The 27,931-nt window shown below is 39.6% G+C and overlaps 1 protein-coding gene across 8 annotated transcripts in view; it reads right to left on the bottom strand.

The window, feature by feature from the left end:
- Window positions 1-283: 283 nt before the first annotated feature.
- The window catches only part of alpha-Man-IIb (alpha-Mannosidase class II b), a 1,285,879-nt gene continuing 1,258,231 nt past the window's right edge, over window positions 284-27,931 (bottom strand). For all 8 annotated transcript variants that reach the window (XM_071663884.1, XM_071663880.1, XM_071663881.1 and 5 more), the window contains 4 exons: window positions 19,381-19,514; window positions 16,730-17,043; window positions 13,086-15,338; window positions 284-736 (listed from right to left, as the gene is read on the bottom strand). In XM_071663884.1, the coding sequence (XP_071519985.1) occupies window positions 587-736; window positions 13,086-15,338; window positions 16,730-17,043; window positions 19,381-19,514 (2,851 nt within the window). In that variant the 3' untranslated portion in view covers window positions 284-586. The remainder of the gene's footprint in view (window positions 737-13,085; window positions 15,339-16,729; window positions 17,044-19,380; window positions 19,515-27,931) is intronic.

Raw genomic sequence — 27,931 nt, 5'->3', positions numbered from 1 at the left:
GCAGATCATTTGGTGACAATCAAAGACCTCATTATAATCCTAGTGTGTTAAAATCATGTTTAACCTCTTTAGTGTTCCCAGTTCTGTTGTTGGGTTTCATCATTGAAATAATCTTCAATAAGTAATCTACATCCACACATATGTGAAAGATAACTTGTAAGTTGTGCATTAGACCATCATTCAAAATCTTTCTAGTCTATCATCCAATATCTATTACAATGCCATTTGAATATGGGTAATTGTTTTTTGTATTTGTATCTGGTTGGATAAATAATGTGAGACCTTTGTATTTTTGTTTTTAATTTCTCCAAAACTTCATTCCAAATAAACTGTATACATATAAAAATTATATTAACAGGCTCTGCTAATACAGTAATACATGTTGCACGATTTAGAAATGTAACAGACTTTGGCTTCTCCAACTTTAATGGAATGTAATCCAGTAGTTAAAAAACACCTATAATCAAAATTCCCCAGTAAAGTTGTTCCAAAAAGATGCCAGCCCAAGTAGAGTGATTTCAGAAGAAAAGTGTAAGTAAGAGATGTTCCAGGTGAATAACAGTCTTTTATAAAGACGTGTAATAGTTTATTCAGCAGGTGGAGGGGGAGGAGGTGGCTGGGGGAAGGTCAGAGTAATGGCCCTAAGTCTGTGGTGTGGAACAATCATTTCTGGTAAAGACGCTAGGGGTCCCTTGATGCTGGTTGCAGTCAGAGATGTTTGCTGCATACTAGAAACCTGTAACAAGAGATTCTTAATCAGTATTACTGCACACATAGGATGTTCATCTTACAACAAACCATTAATCATCTGTAAATACATATATTGTTATCAAAAAGAATTCAAAATATGCATATAGTTGGGTGAATATGCTGCAGAAACTTAGGTACTTCACAAGATGAAAACCATATAGATCCTTTCTGCTTTATCCTTTGCTACATTTTTAGATTTCAAGGAAATTCCCCGAGTCATTTTCCATGCACTTCCAACTTTAAAGACCAATATTTCACAAGAAAAATTTGGGTTTTTAACAAGAAAATGAGTAAGATTAGCTTTTCAATGCAAGACAGTGAAAATGAATGAAATGATTAAATAGGCTACCAAATGTATTCCACAAGCATGAATCTGCAATATTTGTATGGAATATTACCATGAAGAAAGTATGTATAGTGCCTTACTCTAAAGGTAATGGGATAAATAATGTGTCTGCTCAAATTACAATACAAGTCTACTGAGTATACGTGGTATGAAGTAAGGGACAGTGATGGGGATGCTTTAAGAAACACTTATTTACCAATGTCATCTCCATCTCCATCTTTTCTTCATATAGAAACTGACAGTTCTAAGTTTTCCATCTCGTTCTTCTATCTCCTCGGACAATGTACTCATCACATGAAAGTACACTTGGGAACTTACTGTGTTTCATTTTCCGTATGATTATCAGCATGTGTATATGTAAAGTATATATCATACATACACACACATACATATATATATGTTGGAAAGGATCACAATTTTGTGCGTGATCAAGATATTCCTACGAGTCCATGGGGAAAATGAAACACGATAAGTTCCCAAGTGCACTTTCGTGTAATAATCACATCCTCAGGGGAGACACAAGAGAGAAATACAAGTCAGTTAATATACATCGAAGAGACGAAGCTAGGACGCCATTTGGTAAACATGTGATTGTCCAAAACATACAACGAGTGTTCATAAACTTATCATTTTACAAATTTTATCAACAATAAAGTTATCTAATTTGTATAGACCATCACTAATATTAAGATTATAATTCTTTGTGTATTCAATAATAGAAGATTCAAAGATATTTCTCTTGGTAATAGAGTTAGAGTTAATAACTGAGATGGTGTTACTCCAGTTAAGACAATGATCATAGTTTTTAACGTGATTAAACAAGGCATTTGATTCTTGTCCTGTTCTTTTACTTTATTTATGTCGCTTAAGTCTAACAGAAAGATCCTTACCAGTCTAACCAACATAAAATTTATCAGTTTCCACAAGGCACTTTATAGATGCATCCACGAGAATTTTCTGGTGAATTCCTGATTAAGATATTCTTTATAGTATTATTGTTGCTAAAGGGAACACTTACATTAAAGGATTTAAGCAACATGGGAAGCAAAGTGAAATTATTATTAAAAGGGAGAACTAAAAGATTCTTCGTGTCAATGGGAGGTTTGGGCTCAACTCTATAAAATGATTTCTTTGCTAACTTAAGGGATTTATCAATGAAAGATCTAGGGATCTAAGTTAAAGTACCCTATATATATATATATATATATATATATATATATATATATATATATATATATATATATATATATGGGGAAAATGAGTGAGGAAAGATTGACAAAGAGGATATATGTGTCATAAAAGGAGGGAACAAGGAGAAGTGGGAGACCAAATTGGAGATGGAAGGATGGAGTGAAAAAGATTTTGAGTGATTGGGGCCTGAACATATAGGAGAGTGAGAGGCATGCAAGGAATAGTGTGAATAGGAATGATGTGGTACACCGGGGTCGATGTGCTGTCAATGGACTGAACCAGGGCAAGTGAAATGTCTGGGGTAAACCATGGAAAGGTCTGTGGGGCCTGGATGTGGATAGGGAGCTGCGGTTTCAGTGCGTTATACATGACAGCTAGAGACTGAGTGTGAACGAATGCGGCCTTTTTGTCTGTTTTGCTGAAGCACGGGGTAGCGATGCTGTTTCCTGCAGGGCAGGGTAGTGCCAGGAGTGGATAAAGGCAAGAAAGTATGAATATGCATGAGTATATATGTATAAGTCTGTGTATATATATGTTGATATGTATATGTGCAACATATACATATCAACATATGTTGATCCCTGGGGATAGGGGAGAAAGAATACTTCCCATGTATTCCCTGCGTGTCGTAGAAGGCGACTAAAAGGGGAGGGAGCGGGTGGCTGGAAATCCTCCCCTCTCGTTTTTTTTTTCAAGTTTCCAAAAGAAGGAACAGAGAAGGGGGGCCAGGTGAGGATATTCCCTCAAAGGCCCAGTCCTCTGTTCTTAACGCTACCTCGCTAATGCGGGAAATGGCGAATAGTATGAAAGAAAGAAAGATGTATATCTGCATGTATGGGCAGAGGATGAAAGCTGGCAAGGCGGCAGGTTTGGATGGTATTGCAGTAGTATCTATCAAAAAAGGAGGTGACTGTGCTGTTACCTGGTTGGTGAGAATATTCAATGTATGAATGGTTCATGGTGAAGTGCCTGAGGATTAGCGGAATGCATGCATAGTGCCATTGTATTAAGGCAAAGGGGATAAAGGTGAGTGTTCAAATTACAGAGGTACAAGTTTGTTGAGTATTCCTGGAAAATTATATGGGAGGGTATTGATTGAGAGGGTGAAGGAATGTACAGAGCATCAGATTGGGGAAGAGCAGTGTGGTTTCAGAAGTGGTAGAGGATGTGTGGATCAGGTGTTTGCTTTGAAGAATGTATTTGAGAAATACTTAGAAAAACAAATGAATTTGTATGTACCATTTATGGATCTGGGGAAGGCATATGATAGATTTGATAGAGATGCTCTGTGGAAGGTATTAAGAGTATATGGTGTGGGAGGTAAGTTGCTAGAAGCAGTGAAAAGTTTCTATCGAGGATGTAAGGCATGTGTACGAGTAGAAAGAGAGGAAAGTGATTCGTTCCCAGTGAATGTTTGTTTGCGGCAAGGGTGCGTGGTCTCCATGGTTGTTTAATTTGTTAATGGATGGGGTTGTTAGGGAGGTGAATGAAGAATTTTGGAGATGGGCAAGTATGCAGTCTCTTGTGGATGAGAAGGCTTGGAAAGTGAGTCAGTTGTTGTTCACTGATGATACAGCGCTGGAGTCTGATTCAGGTGAGAAACTGCAGAAGCTGGTGACTGAGTTTGGTAAAGTTTGTGAAAGAAGAAAGCTGAGAGTAAATGTGAATAAGAGCAAGGTTATTAGGTTCAGCAGGGTTGAGGGACAAGTGAATTGGGAGGTAAATTTGAATGGAGAAAAACTGGAAGTGAAATGTTTTAAATATCTGGGAGTGGATTTAGCAGCGGATGGAACCATGGAAGTGGAAGCGAGTCACAGGGTGGGGGAGGGGGCGAAGGTTCTGGGAGCGATGAAGAATGTGTGGAAGGCGAGAACATTGTCTTGGAGAGCAAAAATGTGTATGTTTGAAGAAATAGTGATTCCAACAATGTTATATGGTTGTGTGGCAAGGGCTATAGATAGGGTTGTGTGGAGGAGGGTGGATGTGTTGGAATGAGATGTTTGAGGACTATATGTGGTGTGAGTTGGTTTGATCAAGTAAGTAATGAAAGGGTAAGAGAGATGTGTGGTAATAAAAAGAGTGTGGCTGAGAGAGCAGAAGAGGGTGTATTGAAATGGTTTGGTCACAAGGAGAGAATGAGTTAGGAAAGATTGACAGAGAGGATATTAGTGTCAGAGGTGGAGGGAACGAGGAGAAGTGGGAGACCAAATTGGAGGTGGAAGGACGGAGTGAAAAAGATTTTGAGTGATCAGGGCCTGAACATACAGGAGGGTGAAAGGCGTGCAAGGAATAGAGTGAATTGGAATGATGCGGTATACCAGGGTCGACGTGCTGTCAGTGGATTGAACCAGGGCATGTGAAGCATCTGGGGTAAACCATGGAGTTTTGTGGGGCCTGGATGTGGAAAGGGAGCTGTGGTTTCAGTGCATTACACATGACAACTAGAGACTGAGTGTGAACGAATGTGGGCTTTGTTGTCTTTTCCTAGCGCTACCTCACACGTGTGTGGGGTAAGGGTTGTGCCATTTCATGTATGGCGGGGTGGCAACGGGAATGGATGAAGGCAGCAAGTTTGAATATGGACATGTTTATATATGTATATGTCTGTGTATGTATATGTATGTATACATTGAAATGTATAGGTATGTATATGTGCGTGTGTGGGCGTTTATGTATTTGCATATGTATGCGGGTGGGTTGGGCCATTCTTTCGTCTGTTTCCTTGCGCTTCTTCGCTTATGCGGGAGACAGGGACAAAGTATGATAAAAAAAAAAAAAATATATATATATATCCAGTCCTAAATAAGGCACTCAATTTAACAACAAACCCATAAGGGAGGATGAACAGCTGGGATGACTAGGGACTGAATGCTGTGGCCAGGATTCAAATCTATGTAGGCTCAATTGCAGGTGGCCCTTGAATGCATTGTTGTCATCAATGCTAACCAGTACCTTATGGATGACCCACATCAAATATTTAAGGAAATTAATGAAGGCCCTATCAGAAGAGTGCAGCAGGCAGAGAGACAAACCCTATTTTAGATGCTATTGTATTGAACTACAAGGAAACAAATGTAGAAAACAGTGATCTTGCAAATGGAAAGATTATCATGGGGACAAGGTCTTATGTGTTTTGGAAAGTTCCCTGTAACAGCAAGCTAATAAGGACTAGTGAATTAGTAGGGCTGATAATCCATTAGTATCTCATATCCTTTTCTCGTATAACAGCATGGACATAGAAAACATTTGACTTCATGCTCCACTTATGAAAGTGATAAAGCAGAGCTCAAACTTGGGAACGTGATTAGCAAAAAAGCAAAATAAAATGAGAAAGGAGGTCAAACTACCAAGTTACAGGGGTTGTATCTTTACAAGCTAAACAATATTTTAAGGAACTATAAAAAGGGAAGTGGGTGTCTATGATCAGAATATAGGAAAGAGTTACAAGGTGCTCTGCGAATCAACAGTTCCGTAATTCAACAGATGGGTAACAATGATAGTAAATGAAGAAAGGTCCTCAGAGAAGAGAGACAGATGATGTCAAAGAGTTAAGGAAATAGTGATAAGCTGAGGAGAAGATTTATAAGCAAGGAAGCATTTGAAAGGCATATCAAAGCAAGAAATCAGTAGTGATATAAGGAAGGTTGGGATTGGAGGAAATTTTACATAAATATTGGGTATAAATCAAAAGAGCAGATTGCAAATTAAAAAGGAAGTAATGAGGCTGAGACTTAGTGAAAGGCTACTGATGAAGGAATATATGAAAAGGTAAATGCTAAATTTCTATTCATGGAAAGCATGGAACACAATATGGCTTAACCAATAAGGCTGGATGGGGAGAGAGATTTGAAAAGAACTGACACTGTTAGACTAGACAAATAGGCTACTCAAGAACCTTGATCCATATAAGCCATGGCTCTGACGAAATCTTGCCAGATGAACTTGAATGTGGAAAAACACATCACAGGTCACATGGGATGTTCAGCTGTATAATAAAAGAGAGACTAGTTCCAAGAAGTGCAAAAGACCAAATATCATGCCTATCTTTAGAAGAAAAATCTAGGAAAAGCAATGAACTGAGAGCCACTATCATTAATAAAAATGACTTATAAAACATTGGAAAAGATATTCAGAAAGTAGGAAGATGGATACTTGCAAGGGAAAAACAACTTTAGTAAGAAGGAAATGAGTTTAGAGGGAAGAAGTCACACATATATCTTTTAAAATTATAAGATAGAGTGAGCACTAGCCTTAAAAAAAGAGATGGGTGGGTGGACTATGTATTCTTGGGCTTCCAGAAGGCATTTGACTGTTCTTCACAGGAGGCTGGTAAGAAAAGAAAATTCAGGCAGTGATAAGAGGGAATTCTCCTGTGGACTGAAAATTGTGTAAGTGGAAGAGAAAAATGGACATGTCAGATGTTCCAATGAAAACTGGAATAGAGTAACAGCAAGAAGTGTCATAAATGGCTGAATCTTGGGATTTCATTATTCCTGGCTTATGTAAACAACATCTCAGAGGGCTTTGAATCATATCTATATTTATGGATAATACCAAAAGTATTAAGAAACAAAATGATTGGGACAGATACAACCTCAAAAGAGACAAAGGCAAACATGAGCTCTAGTAATACATATGAATGATGAGTCACCCAAGCAAAATGTGATGACGACAGGATTATGAAAGAAGCCTGATTATGGTTAACACTTTAAGGGAGACAAATTACAGACACACACATGATAAGGAGATGTTGGGGAAGACACCATAGCATCAAATAAGGGAAGTTATTGTGGTAAATAATATGCCAGTCAGTTTCAGGGCTGCCTTCAGGAATGAAAATAAAGTGGTGAGGTTAGAAGATGGGAAAAGGGAATTAATACAAGGAATCAAATATGTAGGGTTTAATGTGCTGAGTATAACAAGCATATTCATTTGGAGAAGGAGAAAGGGTAGAGTAAAATGAACAAAAGTACAAAGCTTAGGAAGGACTGGAAGGGAGAGTTTATGGCAGAGATTGGAAGGAAACTAATCCTCTCTATATTTCAATTAAGGCCTGGCCTTAATGTGGAATTTAGTCCATGACTGGAGTCTCTAACTCAAAAAAAAAAAAAAGGAAAAAAAAAAAAAAAAGGATAAGAGGGCATACTCATGTCACTGGTACCAAGAGTGTGGGAGATTAAGGTCAGTGCATGTAAATTTCAAATTTGTCTGGGTTGAGTGCAAGACTTAAGACAAATACGTTTATGTGTGCATATATTCTGCAAAAATAAGATCTGGCAGCAACTAGAAGAGTGATTAGAGTTTTGATGATGGGAAAATACTAATACTGAGATGTATGTTTGCAAGAGTTGGGGATAAGAAAGTGGGAAGTATCATGGAATGATGGGTAGTGCTTGGAATGAATGGAAATTATTTTCTGGTACTTAACTGTGCTAAGAAAGTACCTAAGCTGAGTGTAAGCAAATTTGTAACAAGAATAAGGGATTGACTTCTTCACTTATAAGACTACCATAGTGGGAAGGAGCAAAGGACAAGGGTTATATAAGCATTTTCAAAATGAGCAGGGGTCACCAGTGGCATTTCTAAACAAGGAGGCACTAAATGCTGGCAACTTATAAAGATTTGAAAGTCTTCTTAATGGTTCAAGAGAATGGGGCCCCACAAGTATAAACTTCATTCCTTGTAATGTACAAACACAAAATCACAAATAGGTAATTATGGCCCATCTCTCTTCCTGTAAATGACTTGCTAAATGGATTAGATTTTTACCTGAACGTGTTTGCAGGTTATGCCAAAGTCATGAAAGTAAAAAGTGATGATTGCATCAGCATACAAGGGAATCTTGGAAAAATCCAAAGTTGGATTGGTAAACGGTTAATTAATTTCAATTCAAGTACATGCAAAGTACAAAGGATGGAACACCATGAAAAAAGTCCTTGCTGTGATTATTACTAAGGATGATGTAAGCTACAACAATCTATATGTGAAAGACACCTAGGTATCAATATATACCTAACCTATTGCCAAAGCTCCACTTCAGTATAATTGTCAAGGAGGAAAATTGTTGAAAAGCATTAAAGTCCACAGATAAGGAAATGTTTGGTCACCTCAGTTTAAGAAGCACAAAGTTTAAACTTGGAGAGTCCACATAAAAACAACCAAGATGGTACCTGAATTAAGGGGGTTGAGCTACAATGAGAGGCTGAGGGCAACAAAATTGCTAAACATGGAGAGAAGAGTTAAGGGTAACGTGATCATAACCTTAAACTTCCTAAATATGTTGGACGATGGTGTCATGGAAAAGGAAAGCTACCAGAAGTAGTGAGAAGTTTCTATCAAGAGAGTAAGGCATGTATATAAGTAAGAAGAGAGGAGAGTGAATGGTTCCAGGTGAAGGCTGGTATGCAGTATGGGTGTGTGATATCAACATGGCTGTTCACTTTGTTTCTGGATGAGGTGATGAGAGAGATAAAATGCAAAGGTATTGGAGAAAGGGGAGACCATGCAGTAGGCATGGGGTGAGGGAGGTCTGGAAAGTGAGTTGGTTGCTGTTTGCTGATGACACAGCACTGAATGGCAGATCTGAGAGAAAATACAGGAGTTGGTCATCAAGTTTGGGAGATTGTGTCAAAGTATATAAAAGCAAGGTTATTAGGTTTAGCAGGTTAGTTGGGGTGTGAGTTTCAACAGAAAAAAATTGAAAAGTGAAATATTTCAGATACCTGGAAGTGGACATGGTAGAGAATGGATCCATGGAGGTGGAAATGACTTACAGGGTGGGTGAGGGGGCAAAGGTTCTGGGAGCATTGAGGAATGTGTGAAAAGAGAGGCGATTAACTAAAAGAGAGGGCAAAAATGGGTACGTTTGAAGCTACGGTAGCCCCAATGATGTATGGATGTGAGGAGGGTGGATATGTTGAAAATGAAATGTTTGAGGACAACATGTGGTATAAGGGGGTTTGATCAAGTAATAAAAACATTAAAAGTGCATGATTTTGAGAGAGTGGAAGAGGGTGAGCTGAAATGGTTTGGACTTGCAGAGTGAATGAGTGAGGAGAGGTTGACAGAGAAAAAGGGAGGGGAAAAGGAGAAGGGGGAGATAAACTGGAGATGAGAGGAAAGTGAAAAAAAATTACGAGTTTTTTGCAGCCTGAATATAGCCTGAACATGGAATGATGTGTTAAATAAGGGGCAATGTGCTGTCATTGGACTGAACCAGGGTATGTGATGCAGCCTGTGGGGCCTGGATGTGAGGATAGGGGGATGTCATTGTTATATTTTTTGAGGGAAGGGGGATCTGTGAGCAGAGTTTAGTAAGCATGATGGAGGTGCAATCTTTTTATTTCTTCATGAGCATTGATGGTCAGTTATAAGGTGGTTTGGGTGGCAGGGGTCTAGTGCTTTTGCACTCTATTACTAAACCAACCATCCCGAAGCAGAAATAAAATGCTTACCCCTGCCTCATACTCAAGTGACCTCCACTCACAGAAACCCCCTGCCACAACAAATTCATCTGTTTTGCATTTTTAAGTCTCAGGCTTTCTGAAAAATGGGTGTTTCAAGTAAAAGGAATAATGATTTTTCTCATAGAAAATCAGAGAATATCAAAAACAGAGAAAAAATTACACAGAAAAATAAAATGGCATATTCTGCAGGAAATATAAAAACTTTTAGTGGATGCTTATTGCTGAGATTGCTCTAAGTGCTACATGGCATAGAGGTGAAGTATTTTGTTTGTCACTACTTCATTTATGTAGCATTTTGATGCACTTCCTTCTTTTTCTCCTCTGTAATACATAGATCATTGTCTGGATCACTAGACTTCTTATCACTGCAGAGCAAATACCGTTCCATACCATCTACAGTTAGTAGTCTACAATGACATCCTCCCCATGCCATGGCTGGAGGATAACAAGAAGTCATGTGCACCTGTTATAAGATGGCCAACATAGATAAGCTGAAATTTCACCATTATCACAAAGGCATGACTTGCAAGTCTTTGTGAGGTCCCCTTTGCAAGTAATGTAGATCTACAGGAGGTCTGGTTTTAAAGAGTTTATCCTTGACAAATCTCTTCTAAATGCTCATGTGTATGTTGTTTATGAGTCAAATCAGAGAGGCTATTCTTACAGAGAAAATATTTCAGCTAACTGCCTTGGACATGGGTGCGGTACTACTGGAACACCACTCCAGCACCTCCATTCATCCTGGACAAAACTTTTTGTGTTGAGAACTTGACAGTGGAAACAAACAGACCAAAGTGAAGAGTTCTAATAAACTGAACATCAGCAATTATGTTAGCAAAATCACCCAGGATCCCCTTGGTGCAATGGAATCCTGCTCTTTATGTTACAGTCAGGCTGTAGTATAACCAATCAATAAAGACTCCAAGACAAGATTAGCCATTTCCCTGTCAAACATATAGAACCAGATCCTCTGAGAACATCATCATGAAGCATCATTTCCCTAAGTAAAATTTTTGTTGTTATTTTGTTTATATAATCAATGTAATTCATACTCAACTTGTTGCCTAAAAGAAATTCTAATTATGATTAATACTAGGGATTCAAAATACCTCACCGGATGAGAAAAAAATGCATGCTGCTTACTGGCATTAATGTTCTTCACTTGAAAAGTAAAGATTTAATAAGAACACTTGCCTTTCATTGGTTTTCTTAAAAGATTGGTAAATGTATATATGAAATACAATAACTGTTAAGCTGCAGTGCAAAAGCATAAAGTTTGGGTATTTCACTTTTATCAAATTTTTCTTACACTAAGAATTATCAGAATGCAAAAAACAATATAGAATCTAAAAATCATGTGCCAACATCTTCTTGGAGTTCTGAAACCTCTAGATTTGGCATCATACCACTGGCCATGGAATATACCTAAAATATCTGAGAACCATTGATGCATATTATGAAATAACTCAGATTTATATAAAGCTTCACCTCTCTCAAGATGATCAGAGTTCAAAGCCATTATTGGTTATTTGAATCTGATCATCTGGCTTAGTGAGAATACAAACTGAAAATCCTGACAGTAACCTATAATACTTCAGACATCTTTTGAAGACCAATTATATCCCAGACATCACCTGGAACATCATCATCCAAATGAGACCATTAAATTTCGTCCAAAAGAATTTTTTTCATATACGTTCTCAGTTTCCCATGTTTTTGCCAGTTAACATCAGGAACAGATGAAGAAATGGCCTCATTTTCTCATAATTCTCTAGCAGTCAAGAACACTGCACCAAAACCAGAGCCCCCTATAAACAATAAAGATCCATAAACCTTTCTGGTGTTTCCCCTGACCATTCCATATGCCCTGGTTCAGTCCAGGACATATGAAATCCTCTGTAAAGCACACTGCTTCCATTCACTTTATCCACTGCATGTCTCATACCTTCCTACATGTTCAGGCCCCAAGCCTTCAAGAATATTTTCCTCCATCCTTCTGCCTTCTTGGATTCCCCATTCTCCTTGATCCTTCCACTTCTTATATGCATACCCTCTTGGTAATGCTCTTCTCCCTCATCCTCTCAAAATGTCCTGTTGTAACATACTCCCCTTACTACCACACCTTTCTCTTACCCTACTAAATCTTATTCTATTCTATCTATCCTCCTACTCCACATATTATCCCTCAAACATTTAATTTCCAACACATTCACCCTATCCTTTACATATTTGTCTACTTTGACCCTAAAGGCAGTGATCTCCCTTTCCAAACATTCCCCAGTGCACCTAAAACTTTTGCCACCCTTCAACTACCCTGTAGTCCACTTCAGCTCCTACGGATCCTCTTGTTGCCAAAGCTACTCCCAGGTATCTAAAGCACCCCAGTTCCTTCTACATCTCTCCATTCAACCTGCACTAAAAAAAAGCTGCTAAACTTATTTACCTTACTCTGAACTTCCTCTTTTCACACACTCCCAAATTCTGACACCAGTCTCCATAGTATCCCACTTGAATCTGCCACTAATGTTGTAACATCAGCAAACAACAACTAATCTCATCTGCTTTCTTTTTCAGCTAACGTACCTTCCTCTTGGCCTCCTGCTGCCTTATTTAGTATGTCTCCTACTCACTTACACTCCTTCCCTATAAGTAATGTCCATACATCTCTCCCTTCTCTTTCATTAGCAACTTGACTTTATTATCCCACCATTCATCACCAATTATCACCTGCCCATCTCCCACATACCACACCATTTCAAAAGCATTTTCTTACAGCAAAAAAGTTATATATCTTGTAAGGATAATAAAATTGAACCTACGATAAATTGGAAATGGGAGGAAGTGGAGTAACAGAAAGAAAAGTTATGAATATTTTCAATTGTAACGATGTTTACAGTAAATGAGTTGCAATAGACTCTGTTTAAGTAACAAGTGTGGCTACTAAGGTAAATGATGCTGAATTATCTTACTTGAAAGGTTGGATATAAAATCTTAAAAGCAGATCACATGAAGAATATGAAAGCTTATTGCAAAATATGAAATCATAAAAGTAATGGCAGATAAAACTTAAGATAAATTGTAGAAATGATATGACTATGTGAAGAAATCAATATACAAGACTTGCAGAGCATTTGTAGACTGGGAAATGACATCAGGTAGAAGGACTATGAAAATGGTGTCTGTGCATGTATGTGAAACAAACATTCATAGCTGTTCAACAAGTGTAGCATCTGGAATTACTTGATTGCTCAATCTGCTATAAAGCAAGAAGTTTCCTGCTGAATCTACATGAACAAGTGCTAACTCTGTCAAATCTTGAAGTCTTTACTAACCTGCAGTGCGAGTTCAGTTCCTGGGAAGGGTGAGTCACCTAATCCATTGCAGGTAGATACCGAGGCAGAGGTTGTGCATGATGGTGATTGATTCTGAAGAATCATGAGTGTGGTCCTGGAGGGTAACAAGCTAGGATACTGCGGCTCTGGCAAGGTGCGTAATGTCATCAGATGTAGTGTACAAGGTAAAGGACGAGTTATTAGGTGCACTCCTGAATTCAGCTGGTGTGAATCGAGTCCTTCATTAATAAGCTGAGTGATTGGGTAGTTAAGACTATTTGCAAGGTGATGAGCGGCAAGGGAAAGGCGAGCTACTGGTTCTTGGCCCCGTGTATCCTCAACCAACAGCCAATAACGGCCAACAGTGCGTTTCTGATCTGTCACTCCTTCTCCCATGCCACGAGCATCATCATAGAATGTCCTCCTTTCAACCATAACTTCAAGCCAGCCCTGCTGCCATGCAGCAGCCCCAGCAGCATGGTCTGTTAGGAGAGTAAGTCGCCGTCCAGGCCCACTGTCTTCAATCATTGCAGCTGAAGTAATAGGAAAATAATTGCCTTGGATACCAATGCGTTGAACACGTACACGTTTCTGCATGTTAAGACCACTCTGGTCAGTGTAAAAGGTAGGTTCTGCACCATTATCAATATCTGTCATTATGCGCATAAACATTTCTGTTTCACGAAAATGTGGCGGGAACCCAGGAGTTTCTGTGCTGTTGTACCGTCCACCCAGGTTAAACACATTTTCCATATAAACAGCAGATGCAAGTGGCTGGTGGGTTACATGAAGGATGCGAGTTGTATGCATCAATACCGATCCAAACATCACACTCAGTTCTGATGCCACAGGACCAGACTGAATGAAGAGACGTGGCTTGGCACCTGTCAGCACATCCTCCTCAGGTTCTCGAGCATTAGGGTCAGGCTTGAATAAATAGGCTCCAGACTTAAATTGGGCAGAAGGGTATGCAGCATAACGAACTGCAGTCTGAGTGACACGACCATTGACCTTGTCCGTGATGGAACGCAACATTCCTGTTGTGCCATCAAACAGAAGTTTAAGGTGGTCACTCTCAAGCTGGATATCACCTGGTAGAACATCACGTGTTTCAAATGGTGGGGAGTAATTCTGATCAGGTGCAGGTGCATAGTTATTGGAATACACAGATGCACGCAATTCTGTAGTAGGTCGAGAAGTGTGGTGAACGCTGTAAGTAATCACACTTAAGGCTGGTAAATCTGCAACAAAAAGTAACTCAAACTGGGTGGAGAGGATGGCCATTCCATTTCCAGTATCATTCCATACTGGATTTATCTGGATAGGCACTTCATGACCATGCTCATCAGTGACTCTCATGTCAAGAGAAGAGACTAAAACTTTAACTACCTCATAGCGGCGTTGCCCCAGAGAATTAAACATTACTATAAGGCGAGGCTGACCACGTGGTACTGTTAATGGCAACTTGCGAGGTAACCGCTCATACGTTGAACGTTCAAAATCTGGGTGAAGATGGTGGAGAGGTGCAGCCCGACTGTCAAGAGAAGCCATGGCAGCTGGTGTGAGAAGAAGTGCTTCTGCTGCCTCACCAGCTAATGCTATAGTATCATGCAAGCCCTCATGAAGCTTAATGGCATAGTCATGCATAACATAAGCTTTAGATGTCCCAGTAATGGCATCGTGGTGCTGGAAAAGAGCAAGGTTCCGCCTAGCTCGCACTAACTTTTCATAATCCTTTTCTAAGAGTTGCACAACTCTAGCTTGGCCTTCTTGAACAGCCCATGCATATGCCCATGTGTAGAGGATTTCTGCTGAACGTAATGAAGCTTCTAACTGACGATCCAACACTTTCCAGTATGGTCGTGTAGTAAAATACCCACTCCAGTAAGCAGGACGACCTTCACTAAAGATATCACTATAAACAAAAAAGTCCCCTTGAAGGCTTGGATAATCACGCATTCGATTTTGTACTTCAGCAAAATAATCTTTGAGCGTTCCAAACTGGATATTGGCATGATACTTGGGATCACTATTGATGTGGGTCAAAAGACGGTGATAGCTAGTATACTGTTGGTCCCATTCTGAGGCGTGGTCATAGCGAAAGTCATCACCAATAGGGACAAGCACAACGTTGTGAGGATACAGAGACCCTGTGCGGCCATACTGCTCCAAAAGTAGCTCAGCTTTTTTTTTCACATTGTGGTCATCTATAGGCACAGATTTGATTGTGTATTCTGTATACTCCCCAGGAACCTGAAAAGTATTGATGAATATTAGTTATCAGATGCGAATAGTAAAATTCATTACCAAGGCATAAGAACAAGAAATATGGAAATTTCATTAGTTTTGTGAAAGTGCATTAGGGGAATGGGTAAAGCAAAATCTTCACCATGGGTATTTTGTATTGCAATACATCTTGCTTTTGGGAAAGAAACATTTTCTCATATAAGATGTCAATTGGCAATGTAAAGTTTCCTCCATGGTTCTCTGAAAATGACTGGTCTTCTTTTGGAGACTTCACACATTAGTATTTTACAATTGACTATAAGCTCTCATATTCAACAATTCTCTAAAATACTAAGTGCTTAAAGTTGGTAAATATCTTGATTTTCTCTTCCTCTTATAAGTCTCATCCATCAACTGGTGGGGAAACCTATAAGTAAAACTTCAATTCCTACTATAAAAATGGAAAGTCTTTCATATGAAAGACAAACCAATACATACAGCTGGCTGGTACATGTTTTGGCTGTTACTGGGAATATAATGCTACTGCTTTGTTTCTAGATATATGTCTTCCATACACTGGTCATCATAAGTGGAAACATCAAGGAAGCCCTATTTGACATCTGCACCTTCATGGTATCCAATAACATTTAAAGGTGTGTCACTCTTACATGACACTAAATTGTACAGATAAAAACTCTTCATAAGTATTTCTGATTAAAGCAATTCCAGAAACACAACAGAAATGCCACTCCAGAGTACCTCGGCACAGCAGCATAAGTTTAAGGATGCGCAGATGTGTCCCTACTGTATTATCTCTCTCGTTTATTACTAAAGATTAAATCTATTTGTCTACCAATCTACAACTCTGATGCCTGTTCTCTCCAAAAACTCCCATCAAGGGGGTGGCCACAGCAAGGGAGTCTCCATTCATCCCTGTCCTTAAATGCCTTCTTAAATACAGTGGATCCAGGGTGTATTTATATAACTAGATTATCAATTTACTTTTGTTTTCATATGCCATTATTATTCACTATTATATACATTAAACTGCTGGAAAGTCAGAGAAATACAAAGCTCCAAGTAGTTCACGGTTTTGTACATTATCATCCTTTTTCTGTATCTTTCATTCATTACCATTTGCTTGCATGGGTGGAATGACCAAGCAGCTACAGACTAATATAATGGTGGGAAACACTACGCCATAAACATGGCATAAAGTACTGCCCTACATTGTATTATGATCACGGTGTGGATAAATGGAAGTATCAAGGCATAATTGTGAAATTTTTTGAAATCATTCTTTAACATCAACACTCATTCAATCAATACTTTCAATGCTTACTACAAAGTTTTCTGTTATGTTTGCAAAAAAGGAAAAACTAACAGGCTCACTGTTGAAAAACTTTACAATGGCTTACCTTGCGGAAATCATATCCAAGGCAGATTTGAGGATGTGGACCACAGGAATGTTTGATAGAATAGATATCATATGGTCGGTTGTGGCAGAGAATATCATTTTCACCTGTAGAGTCCCATACTTGTCTCCATTGGAAATCTCCCAGCTGCTGCTCTGCCAGCCACTGTTTCCATGCATAATGTATCCGCTGCACAACAGTGGCCTTAATTCCTGATTCCTGTAATAAATATGGTACTGCTGCTCCATGTCCAAAAGGATCAACAGACCAACCACTGACAGGATGGACTCCCAGAATGTTGGACAGCCACTGGTGACCTGCCAAAGATAATGTCAAATCAGTCTTCAACATAAATCTACAGTTAGAAGTCATTATAGAGTGCTTAGTACAAGACTATTTTATCTACAGTAGTATCAATTCCACAAGAAAAAGCAGCTAGGAACTTCTATATGCTAAACTGGCCAATTTCCTTAAGGAAAAAAACATTCAGAATATTTCTGTAATGAGACTAATCCAACGTGCATCAACAGACAACTTAAAGAAGTAAGGTGATATGATGACAACCAACAGGCTGAAAAAATGGAAAAGGAAGGAGAGAGAGGCAACTGGTACATATAATTTTCTCTTGAAGGACATATCCAGAAAATATACAATGTTCTATCAGTATGGTAACTAAATGATTTCCTTGAAATGTAAATATGTAGATGGCACTAAATCTATGGTTTAATTCCTTGAAAATCAAGGTCAGTCAAGGAGAAGCTGTAACTATACATACCCATGTTTGGAAAGGATCACAATTTTGTTCGTGATCAAGATATTCTTACGAGTCCACGGGGAAAATGAAACACGAACAGTTCCCAAGTGCACTTTCGTGTGATAATCACATCATCAGGGGAGACACAAGAGAGAAATATAACAATCAGTTGATATACATCGAAGAGACGAAGCTAGGACGCCATTTCGTAAACATGTGATTGTCCAAAACAATCACATGTTTACCAAATGGCGTCCTAGCTTCGTCTCTTCGATGTATATCAACTGTGATTATTACACGAAAGTGCACTTGGGAACTTTTCGTGTTTCATTTTCCCCGTGGACTCATAGGAATACCCATGTTTATCAACTGAAGACTACTGATGAAGCATTGGTAATTATAGCATAATAATATCTAAATATGAAGTACATTTCAATTAATATTGTATGCCATGATCTCGTGAATGTGTGGTTAGTCCACCACAGAAACACAGGACTGAAGTTCCTAAGAAACCGGATAATTTTGTAATAGAGGAATGACCAGATTGAACAGGAACTTGGAGGAAGAGGGTACTGCTTCCATTCCTAACGATTACTACAGAATCATTATTTCTGAACTTGTAGATGGCTTGATGTGGAGACCCTGGAGATTTTTTTTGAACATATATCACCTCAAGAAAAGGGGTTTATAAGGTGATAACAGAAATCTAATGCAGTGAAATATATATAAATGACCATTTATGCAACATGAGCATGGAGTTCTACACTCGATGGGCCCATTTTCTTGAACCTTCTTCACTACATTTTTTTTTTAAAGTTTTATATAAAGCTAGCTTTTATCATTTCATCACTTAGCCTACTCATATCATCCTTACCTCTGATAATATGGAAAGATGGATGTGATAAAAGTCTCCTATTGTTCTTATTTTGAGCAACTTTATAGGCCATAACCTCTCCCTGTAAATAAGCTCTCTTACTTCAGGTACCATTTACGTTACCTTCTGTTTCCATAACAAGATATTCACATTCTAATTCATGTCCATGTTGTGAAGGACATAGGAGCTAGTGATTTTACAGTAACACTAGAAATTTTCTATTTAATAAGTTGATGTATGATTATGTGACCTTCTCATTTTATCATAAACAGACCTTTATTTGAATCTATACATTATATAGGTATATGATTATCTTTGATATCTATTGAATATAGCAACTTAACAAATTCAATAAAATATGCAATTAGAATCAATACTTTCTTCTGCAGGTAATGATAAACAAAATAGCAATCAGGTCTTTTAAAATAGTTCTCTATTTTTTTGTACAATACAATACAAAGAAATTACATTCCCGCCAACTTTATGAAGCTCAAGATTTGATCCTGGCCTCCCTTTCACACATTCTTGGTTGCACTCATTGGTCTAGATTTAAAGTGTTGGCATGTGAGAAAGTGATAATAAGTACAGCATCATGAGGCCACGGCGGCCTCAAAACGTTGAAGAGTGAATGTGAATTTCGTATTTTAGTTTAATGCCCTTTGTACAATGGTATGACCTTTGAGGATTATAAAGTCACCTTTGATATGACCGATGAAGGGCAGATCGTAAGCGAGGCTATTACACCAATTCACTCGTTATATAATGCTAAAGGATCGTTCTATTTTCAAGGGGTTAACATCTTTAGCATCCCACGAGCTTTAGCTAATTGTTCCTTTGATCAATTCCCATAATTTACATCCTCTGCATATTTTCTTCAGCGTCCTCTCCATCTTAACACGAAAGTACTCAATCTCTTCAGCTCATTTCCTTAAAAGATCTCCGTCAGTTTCACCCTTTCCTATTACAGTCTCAGACCTCCTCTTCCATATGCTGTGTGCTTCCTAAAATTCAGCCACATATACTTACCCTCAATCAACTGGTCGAGCATGGCGTAAAGGTGAACATTGGCCTCATCGGTCATGACCCAACCTCCGGTGGCAATCTCTAGGCGGCCCGATGACACCAGCTCCTTCAATTGCTGCCTCAGTGTTGGGTGCGCCCTGCCGGACCAACACTATCTTAGTATTCAAATATATCATTCTAACTATATAGGCACTCCTTACTTTCATTAGTACCATGCATAATGTATCATCTACATACTGCTTCCTTACAAGCCATAAATAGATAAAGTAAGATTTGGAAATAATTCAAGCCAAACGTTGCCTTTCCTAATTATGGTGTCACAACATTGCTGAGAATGTGGAACCATTACAACAGTTGGGCTTCACACACTTGATAACTGAATAAAGAAAAATCCCTCAGGGAAAGTTTGAACGCAGCGTCATATTAAAACTAACCTAATTAACGAGAAATAGTGTTGCATAACAGCTGGTAATTCTATGAATGATACAACACTATAAACAGTTGTTGACTCAACAAGGTGACTTTTTATCTGTGGTGTAACCACAAGGAAATTGAAACAAGATAAGCACTAAGCGCGCTTTCGTGATTGCCACTTCCCGCGTTAGTGAGGCAATGGGTCACAAAGAAAGGGCGCATCCGTTCACATCCATTCTCTGGCTGTCATGTGTAATGAACCGGTTCCACAACTCTTATCCACAGCTACGCATCACAGACCTTTCCATGGATCACCCTGGATACTTCACATGCTCTGTTTCAATCCAATGACTGCATGGTGAGCTCCGCATTAGACATTTCCAAATTCACTCCATTCCGTGCATGCCTTTCACCCTCCTGCATGTCCAGGCCCTAATCATTACAAATCTTTTTCAAAACGATTTGGAAATAAATCCATCTAGTGACAACAACTGAATGTTGTGCGGCCTTGCAGCTACACAAACCTCTGAATGGGATGTCCTGGGGATGTATAGTTGCAGGAGCTCCTAGGTAACCGAAAAACCTCAATAATAAAGCACTTAGAGCAATCACCGGCTACCTAACCACCACAAACAAAATCCCACATCAGCACGCACGCTCGGGAATCAGTTCTTCACACCCGCAATAAAATGCTATTATCCAAACCATTCCACAACCAACAACCAAACACGAGTTTGAAATAGAAACTGACCCCAGCCTTACACTTAAGAAACTCATAGAACCCCTTCCCCCAAAAAAACTCAAAAATGACCAAACATATGTATCAAAATGACCTAACAATCATTAAGGATCCAACCCAGTTCTAAACACCAAACACATCCACAGACATATGAGTATTATTCTTTCGATTTCTGTAGAGACAGCAGGTACCAATTTTATCACTCAGTCCCAAGTGGAGAATAAACAACTGGTTTAACTGTGGATCAAGTGCCACGATCAAGATTCGAATCTGTGCGGACACTATTCGGCCATCCCGTGAATGTGTTATGGTCAGCAACAATAACCGCTACACCACGGAGTTCCTGGACACCATTCATCGGTTATTTCAGAAAGTTTCAACATATCAAAAACCCCTCAAGCTCACGACGCATTTGCCACGGTGAAAACAATGTGGTGCCATTACCCAATCAACTTACAACGTACCTAAACTCATTAAAACGGTGTAAACAACACAAGACTGTCTTACACGAGTCATTTTTTAAATAACCATATCTGATGTGCTTTACAGTATCCTATTTCAATTAGTACCCAGCCTTTATATGGGTTTGAGTGTGACTGGAGCCTCCAACGAGAAAAAAGAAAAAAAAAATGGCTGGTCGTGAGTATGTATATAATGGAACTGGTAATAGCGAGACTAGTTCACAATGTGGGTCTAAGGCTGTGTCTTGGGGCAAGCGTCCTTCCCCGACACGTTCCACGCACGCTGTAATGAAGACGCATTTCAGCTTGCTCAAGTTTTCCTGGCACACACCAGAGCATGTCTTCAGGTTCAAACAACATCTTGCATCTTTTACATGTAAAGTTTGTAAAAGAAAGCAGTTTGCTTCCATGGTTGCTGCCAGAGATTCATGCCAAGCACACACACGTATACACCAAAGTAGATTCATGCAGCATGGCATATTCTCGTTTTCTTAGTAAGCTATTGATGGGTATACTTAAAGCCTGAGGCTGATCAATCCTGAAAGTATAAGAAATCACTATACTTTTATATTTAGGAATCTTTATACGTAACAATAATACATCAAAGGCCTTATGGTCATAATTACAGGAGAGGAAAATCTAAACATAAAATTGACAAGTTTATTACGCCCGAGAATTACATGCATAAATCAGACGAACAGAAAACGAGACTTGAGGGGAAGCTTCTCAGAGTAACATGCAAAGCATAATTAAACTGCAAATATACTGTTGCAAAACATGGTCGAGGTTCAGTGTTTTCTTTATTGTTTAATAAAAAATTAGTAAAATTAGTTATACATCTCCAATCAGTTTAAATACTGTACTTCTACTTTTATGTGCAAACAATACGGATGAAACTGCAGATATTACTCAAGATGGATCTATATTTTTGTGGCAATACAAACAGAGAATATCAGAGATCTAGACTTTGATATCAAGTACTGCCTCTTACACGCACAACGGGAAGACAAAGTTTAGATGCTCTCACTATGATATTACCGCAAGTTTCTGGAAATACTAAAAAATAACCTAATAATCATTACATAATGGGAAAAGAAATGCGTAATTATGTTACTATGATAAAATCCTCTGAAGACTTATGAAGAAACAATCAGAAATGTATGTGAAACAATCATACATACAATTATCATAGATGGCAAGTAGTTGAAATGGGGGACTTCAATCATACAGAGATAGAGTTAAGGAACCTGGATTCTCATGGAGAGAGAGAGAGAGAGAGAGAGAGAGAGAGAGAGAGAGAGAGAGAGAGAGAGAGAGAGAGAGAGGAGAGAGAGTCCTTGACTGCTAACATGAGTTTGTCTTATACCTACATGAAGAATGAGTACTAGATCCTGTCTTCACATTTGTAGTATGGAAACTCAGATGTGGTACACAGACTGGAATAAGTGATCATCTAATTGAGTAATAATGATGTACAGAAGAGCAGAGGAGACAAGATCGTGAACACTACACAAATCTCAACACGGGTTCTATGATAACCTGAAATGGGAGGTAACGTTCAGTAGCCAGGGTTCAGGGCATTGTGGTGGACGCTTCCCTGATATTTACAATGTAGGAGGGTGAACATGGGTGCTGTTACCTTGAAGTACAGAGGATGGGATGTGAAAGTGTGGTGCACTGAAATATGCTATCATCTTTGTTTATGTAATTACAAAGTATTTCATGTAGAAGTTTATAGGTTATTACTGAACTAGCCTACAGTATAATTGACCAGGCGGTGTAACTATACAGTGGCCAGGCAGTGTAAGGTAACTGTACCAATATCCTGATTTTGGTTTGTGTCCCCAAAATGCTTAACTTGAGGATCAGTTGCCTCGCAGTGGAAGCTACTAATTTGAACCCCGTCTTGCCTTCAAGAGCACAACCTCCTTTAAAGTATTTAGAAGTTCTCAAAGACAAGGATGTAAGAAGTTGAAGAATAAACCCCACACTGACAGAGAGAAACTTCCCCAGCACAGTTTGTATGCCTGCTGGCGACCTCCTCGCTTGACTATGCAGGAGAGAATGAATTACAAGACACAAAGGTAAAGTTTGACGAGGAACAAGACCCAAGGAAGAGGAGAAGCTCCTGGTCATGTCTGGATACGAAAGAGGAAGGACGCCAGTATGAAAACTCAGCTGAATTAACGAGTCTGTCTGTCTATGTAGGTCATACAGTCAGGTCCTCCAAGATATTACAACACTGCAGGGCAACTACGGTCGCTACGTAGACGACACTGAGTCCGTGGGGTAGACAAAGGACCATCAGGAAGGAACAGAGAGAGAGAGAGAGAGAGAGAGAGAGAGAGAGAGAGAGAGAGAGAGAGAGAGAGAGAGAGAGAGAGAGGTAACTAGCTCTGTGTTTGAATATGTAAGTACTACCTCTTCGTTCTACCAGGATCTCTAGTCTGAAACAAGAGAAACAATCTTGGTAACACTGGGAATCCTGGCGACAGGTGTTGTCAAAGACACGAACCTAGTCATCATGGCCGGTCCTCCGTCTTGCTGGCTGGGAGCCACAGTGGATCAATGGTAGGGACACCCCTTACAGTTATACTGGACCCTCCAACATTTAAGACATCAGCCAAACAAGTGTATTCCTCAACACAGCTTCATTAAAACCAGCATTGCCACAGTGCTATCCTACCACAGACCTTCCACAACCAGCACCCAGGGATATCCCCCACAACACCAGCTGCCCACAACAAAGATCATAATGAGACGTAACAATGAGAAAAATATAACATTACAACGACTTACGTTCTTTATCGCAAGTAGATCCAGCAAAGGATGACACATCCTCTGTTCGATCGTAACCAGGTCAACGTTACCTAACATCCGATCATAACTAGGTCAACGTTACGCTACGTTACCAGACCTAACCTAGCATACTGTAGTCTTCACGTCAACATTATCTATTAATTCATTTTCGCTGGACGAGGGAGACTATCTCTTGCTCAAAGATACGAGTGTGGCCCATGACGTCGGTACGGCCCGTACGAACGTTTAAACGGCCCTTAGGCATGTAGTTACGGCTCTTGAGGACGTTAGAACAACTCTTGTGTACGTCGCTGTGAGCCTTCAGGAAGTCGGTGTGGCCCTTGAACGCGTCGACACCCTTGGATTTACTGGCCAGACCTTTGGCTTGACCGTTAAGGATCAGGATGAGGTAATATGGAAATACAAATATTTGAAATAATCATATTAGAAAGATTATAAAATTTATTTACATTTATGCTTTCAGGTATATTCATTTAAAAAATTGTAATCGAAAACTGCGTTCATCAACACGATAACTGCTCCCTACTTCGATGGCTGCTATGTCCAGCATCCAGTATATATCTGGTCTTCTTAACCAGCAAAGTATACCGAGAGGTCAACTGAAATTCATCTGATATACTGCGACGGTAAGGTACAAACATTGAGGCACAACCATACAACGATCAAAATTTATAATCACAATCCTCATATCGACTCCTTACTAACAGTTACATTGTAAGTGCAAAGCCACAAGTGAGGCACAACACTCCTGCCCTCTGCAGGGAACCGGAAAAGTGCAGGAATCCAAGATGTAATTGCATACAGCGGGAACTCTAGCCACAAAAGTTATAGCGAGTCAAAGAAAACGGCGGTTTAATTGGACGCCAGGGGATACACACCGAAAATAAACTTCAAGTTTGTTCTGCCGCTCTGTGTTATGTTAACAGCCCGAGACGTGACCCCCTCCACTTCTCCATGGCAACATACACAGGCTCTCATTATCTGAAATACTGTTATTATCACAAACTTCATATCAAAACTTACGGCTAGAAAACGAAATTAGGTTTTAGAAGGCGAATCCAACTGATGGGATGAAAAACAGAAAACTGGACCGAAATAATAAAACTGGAATAGAGTGGAAGTGAAAAAGTTCATCAAATATCTTCTCAGAATACTAAGATCAGAATACTAAGATCCAGAATGTTAATGAGAAATGAAAGTTTTTGGTTTTGTATATTTGTTTAACTTCATGATTAATGACCAGCCTTAAGCCTCCGTGTTTGCCAGTAATTTGGAGAATGTTTGCTTACAACGAAAACGGGATGAGAGAAGCGGAGCGCGGAAATTTTCTGGAAACTGCTGACCAAAATACTACAAGTCTTTTGTTGTATACGATCGTTGTTAACTATAGAGATTAATTAAGATTACGCTTAAGTACACGTTTAAGCGAGTTTGTTTAAGCGTCTCGTTCACGTTTAAGTATTTCTGTTTATGCGTGAAGAACACCTTTTAGCGCTTAAGTAAACATTTTCGAATTTAAGTACACATTTTCGAATTTTAGTACATGTTTAATAATTCAAGTACATGTTTAATAATTTAAGTACATGTTTAATAATTTAAGTGCACAGTTTAGCGTTTTCAGAGTACAGTCTCGCCTACATACACGATTTGTCGTTTGATAGCATGGTTCAGTACGCTTTAGCGTTCCAGCTTCAGATTTGTCGTTTGATAGCATGGTTAAGTACGCTTTAGCGTTCCAGCTTCAGATTTACAATTTCATAAATTGTAGCTTTTAAGTGCATGTCTTAATGATTTTATACATGTTTTCGCACTGATGTACGTTTTCTTTTTCGTTTAATAAACTGACGCCATAAGAGTTCTAAATGAGGGTAAACGTACATAGATCAATGGGATATACAGAAAATTGGATTAAAAGACCATTATAGTATGTTCTTACAACCCCTGGCCCTTCCTTTTTGAATCAATACGAATCACTGACTACCTAGCGAGAAGGATTAACCGAATCGCATGTTTAACAGATGAGTGAAAAAGCGAAAATGAAAAACTGTGAAAAATTCGCTAAGTACGCTGGGTACAGTGTTGCTAACGACAGCTCGGGCTTGAGTAAGCCATCCACGGTACAGGGCTGCTATATGTGTGTGTTGTGGACAATATCACGAAACGCTTCATCCCGAATACATTCATGCGCCAACAGAATGGTTGCCATAAACTAATTAATATTCAGAATGATACACTAACAGCAGTTGAAGTTGAAATGATCTAATGATAAACGAAGTTACATGAGTGACTGTGATAATTTTCTTTTATGACGTCACTGATTAATCGTTTTTTTTTTTCTATATATTTCATTTTTGGCCTGAATCTTCACAATCATGAAATGAAACGAGTTACCGTTTAAATGTTTTCTATAAATGCTTTAAACGGCCATTTTCTATTTCAGCTTGGTTGTCGATCACGCTCTGGTCTGACCACAGACTTCACATCTACGGTCCATCTGTAATTCCTAGATCAATGCTAACCTAAACATCACAGTATACGACAAAGTAAAAAGTTATCCCTTTTTCTGCGCGTGGGTAGGGTGGGAGTGGTGTGTGTGTGTGTGTGTGTACGCGCGCGCGCGCGGAGGGAGGGAGGGAGAGAGAGAGAGAGAGAGAGAGAGAGAGAGAGAGAGAGAGAGAGAGAGAGAGAGAGAGAGAGAGAGAGAGAGAGAGAGAGAGAGATGGAGCCGAGAGAATCCAGGGTATGAAACAAAAAAAGGTTTATATGTTTTTACAATACTGATTACTTAACAGCTTATATCTATAAATATATGAAGCTGCGGTTGCAGAAGACCTCCCAAACCATCATAAGGTATACGTAAGGTAAGGTGCCAGGCCCAGCTGTGAGGGTAGAAGGCCTCCCAAACCATCGTAAGGTAAGGTAAGGTGCCAGGCCCAGCTGTGAGGGTAGAAGACCTCCCAATCCATGGTAAGGTAAGGTAAGGTGCCAGGCCCAGCTGTGAGGGTAGAAGACCTCCCAATCCATGGTAAGGTAAGGTAAGGTGCCAGACCCAGCTGTCAGGGTAGAAGACCTCCCAATCCATGGTAAGGTAAGGTAAGGTGCCAGACCCAGCTGTGAGGGTAGAAGACCTCCCAATCCATGGTAAGGTAAGGTAAGGTGCCAGACCCAGCTGTGAGGGTAGAAGACCTCCCCAATCCATGGTAAGGTAAGGTAAGGTGCCAGACCCAGCTGTGAGGGTAGAAGACCTCCCAATCCATGGTAAGGTAAGGTGCCAGGCCCAGCTGTGAGGGTAGAAGACCTCCCAATCCATGGTAAGGTAAGGTAAGGTGCCAGACCCAGCTGTGAGGGTAGAAGACCTCCCAATCCATGGTAAGGTAAGGTAAGGTGCCAGACCCAGCTGTGAGGGTAGAAGACCTCCCAATCCATGGTAAGGTAAGGTAAGGTGCCAGACCCAGCTGTGGGGGTAGAAGACCCCTGAGACCATGAGCTTGGTAAGGAAGCTGAGGCGGATATCCTGTGCCAAGATGGTGATGTTTGGAGAGGCCGGTGAACTAGCTCTCACCAGAGAAACAAGAACCAAAATCCCCGCCAGTGACAGTGGTAATGAGATGCACCAGCCAGCCAGCCACCTTCACAAAGAACACCAACACAACTTAGGAAAATTCCGGAAGAAAACACATGATCCAGCCTTCACCACGGGTCTCGCCACTCGTGATTCCCACTTACTTCACTACAATAATATTATGTTTGCCTAGGGCGGCGGGTCATTATGTGTTCACCTTACTAAAAATACAGCAACAATCTTTATACAGCGACTCATTCTGAGCCAGATGTATTTCCAGTTGTATTGTAGAGCTTTACCGTGCACATGTGTATTAACTTCCTCTATTTTTCTACCAGAATTATTCATTTGTCTTGCACGTAAATACTGCTCCAGTATAGGACGCAAGTCAATCTTTTAGTTAGTGCATCAGGAACCCATGGGGAGTTATGTTGCTAATATATTGAAAGGAGGAAGAGGAGGAGCCAAATCTTGCTATAAAACGAAAAAATTATATTCAGGTAATTCGAGGTGCTGGAGGATGATGAAGCAGCTGCCACGTAGGTGAGAAGCGTTCAT

This window comes from Panulirus ornatus, chromosome 8 (assembly GCF_036320965.1).
Source record: "Panulirus ornatus isolate Po-2019 chromosome 8, ASM3632096v1, whole genome shotgun sequence".
In the NCBI taxonomy this organism is placed as follows: Eukaryota; Metazoa; Arthropoda; class Malacostraca; order Decapoda; family Palinuridae; genus Panulirus; species Panulirus ornatus.
The sequence above is the reverse complement of the archived record's forward strand: the minus strand, read 5'-3'. Positions and strand labels throughout refer to the sequence as shown.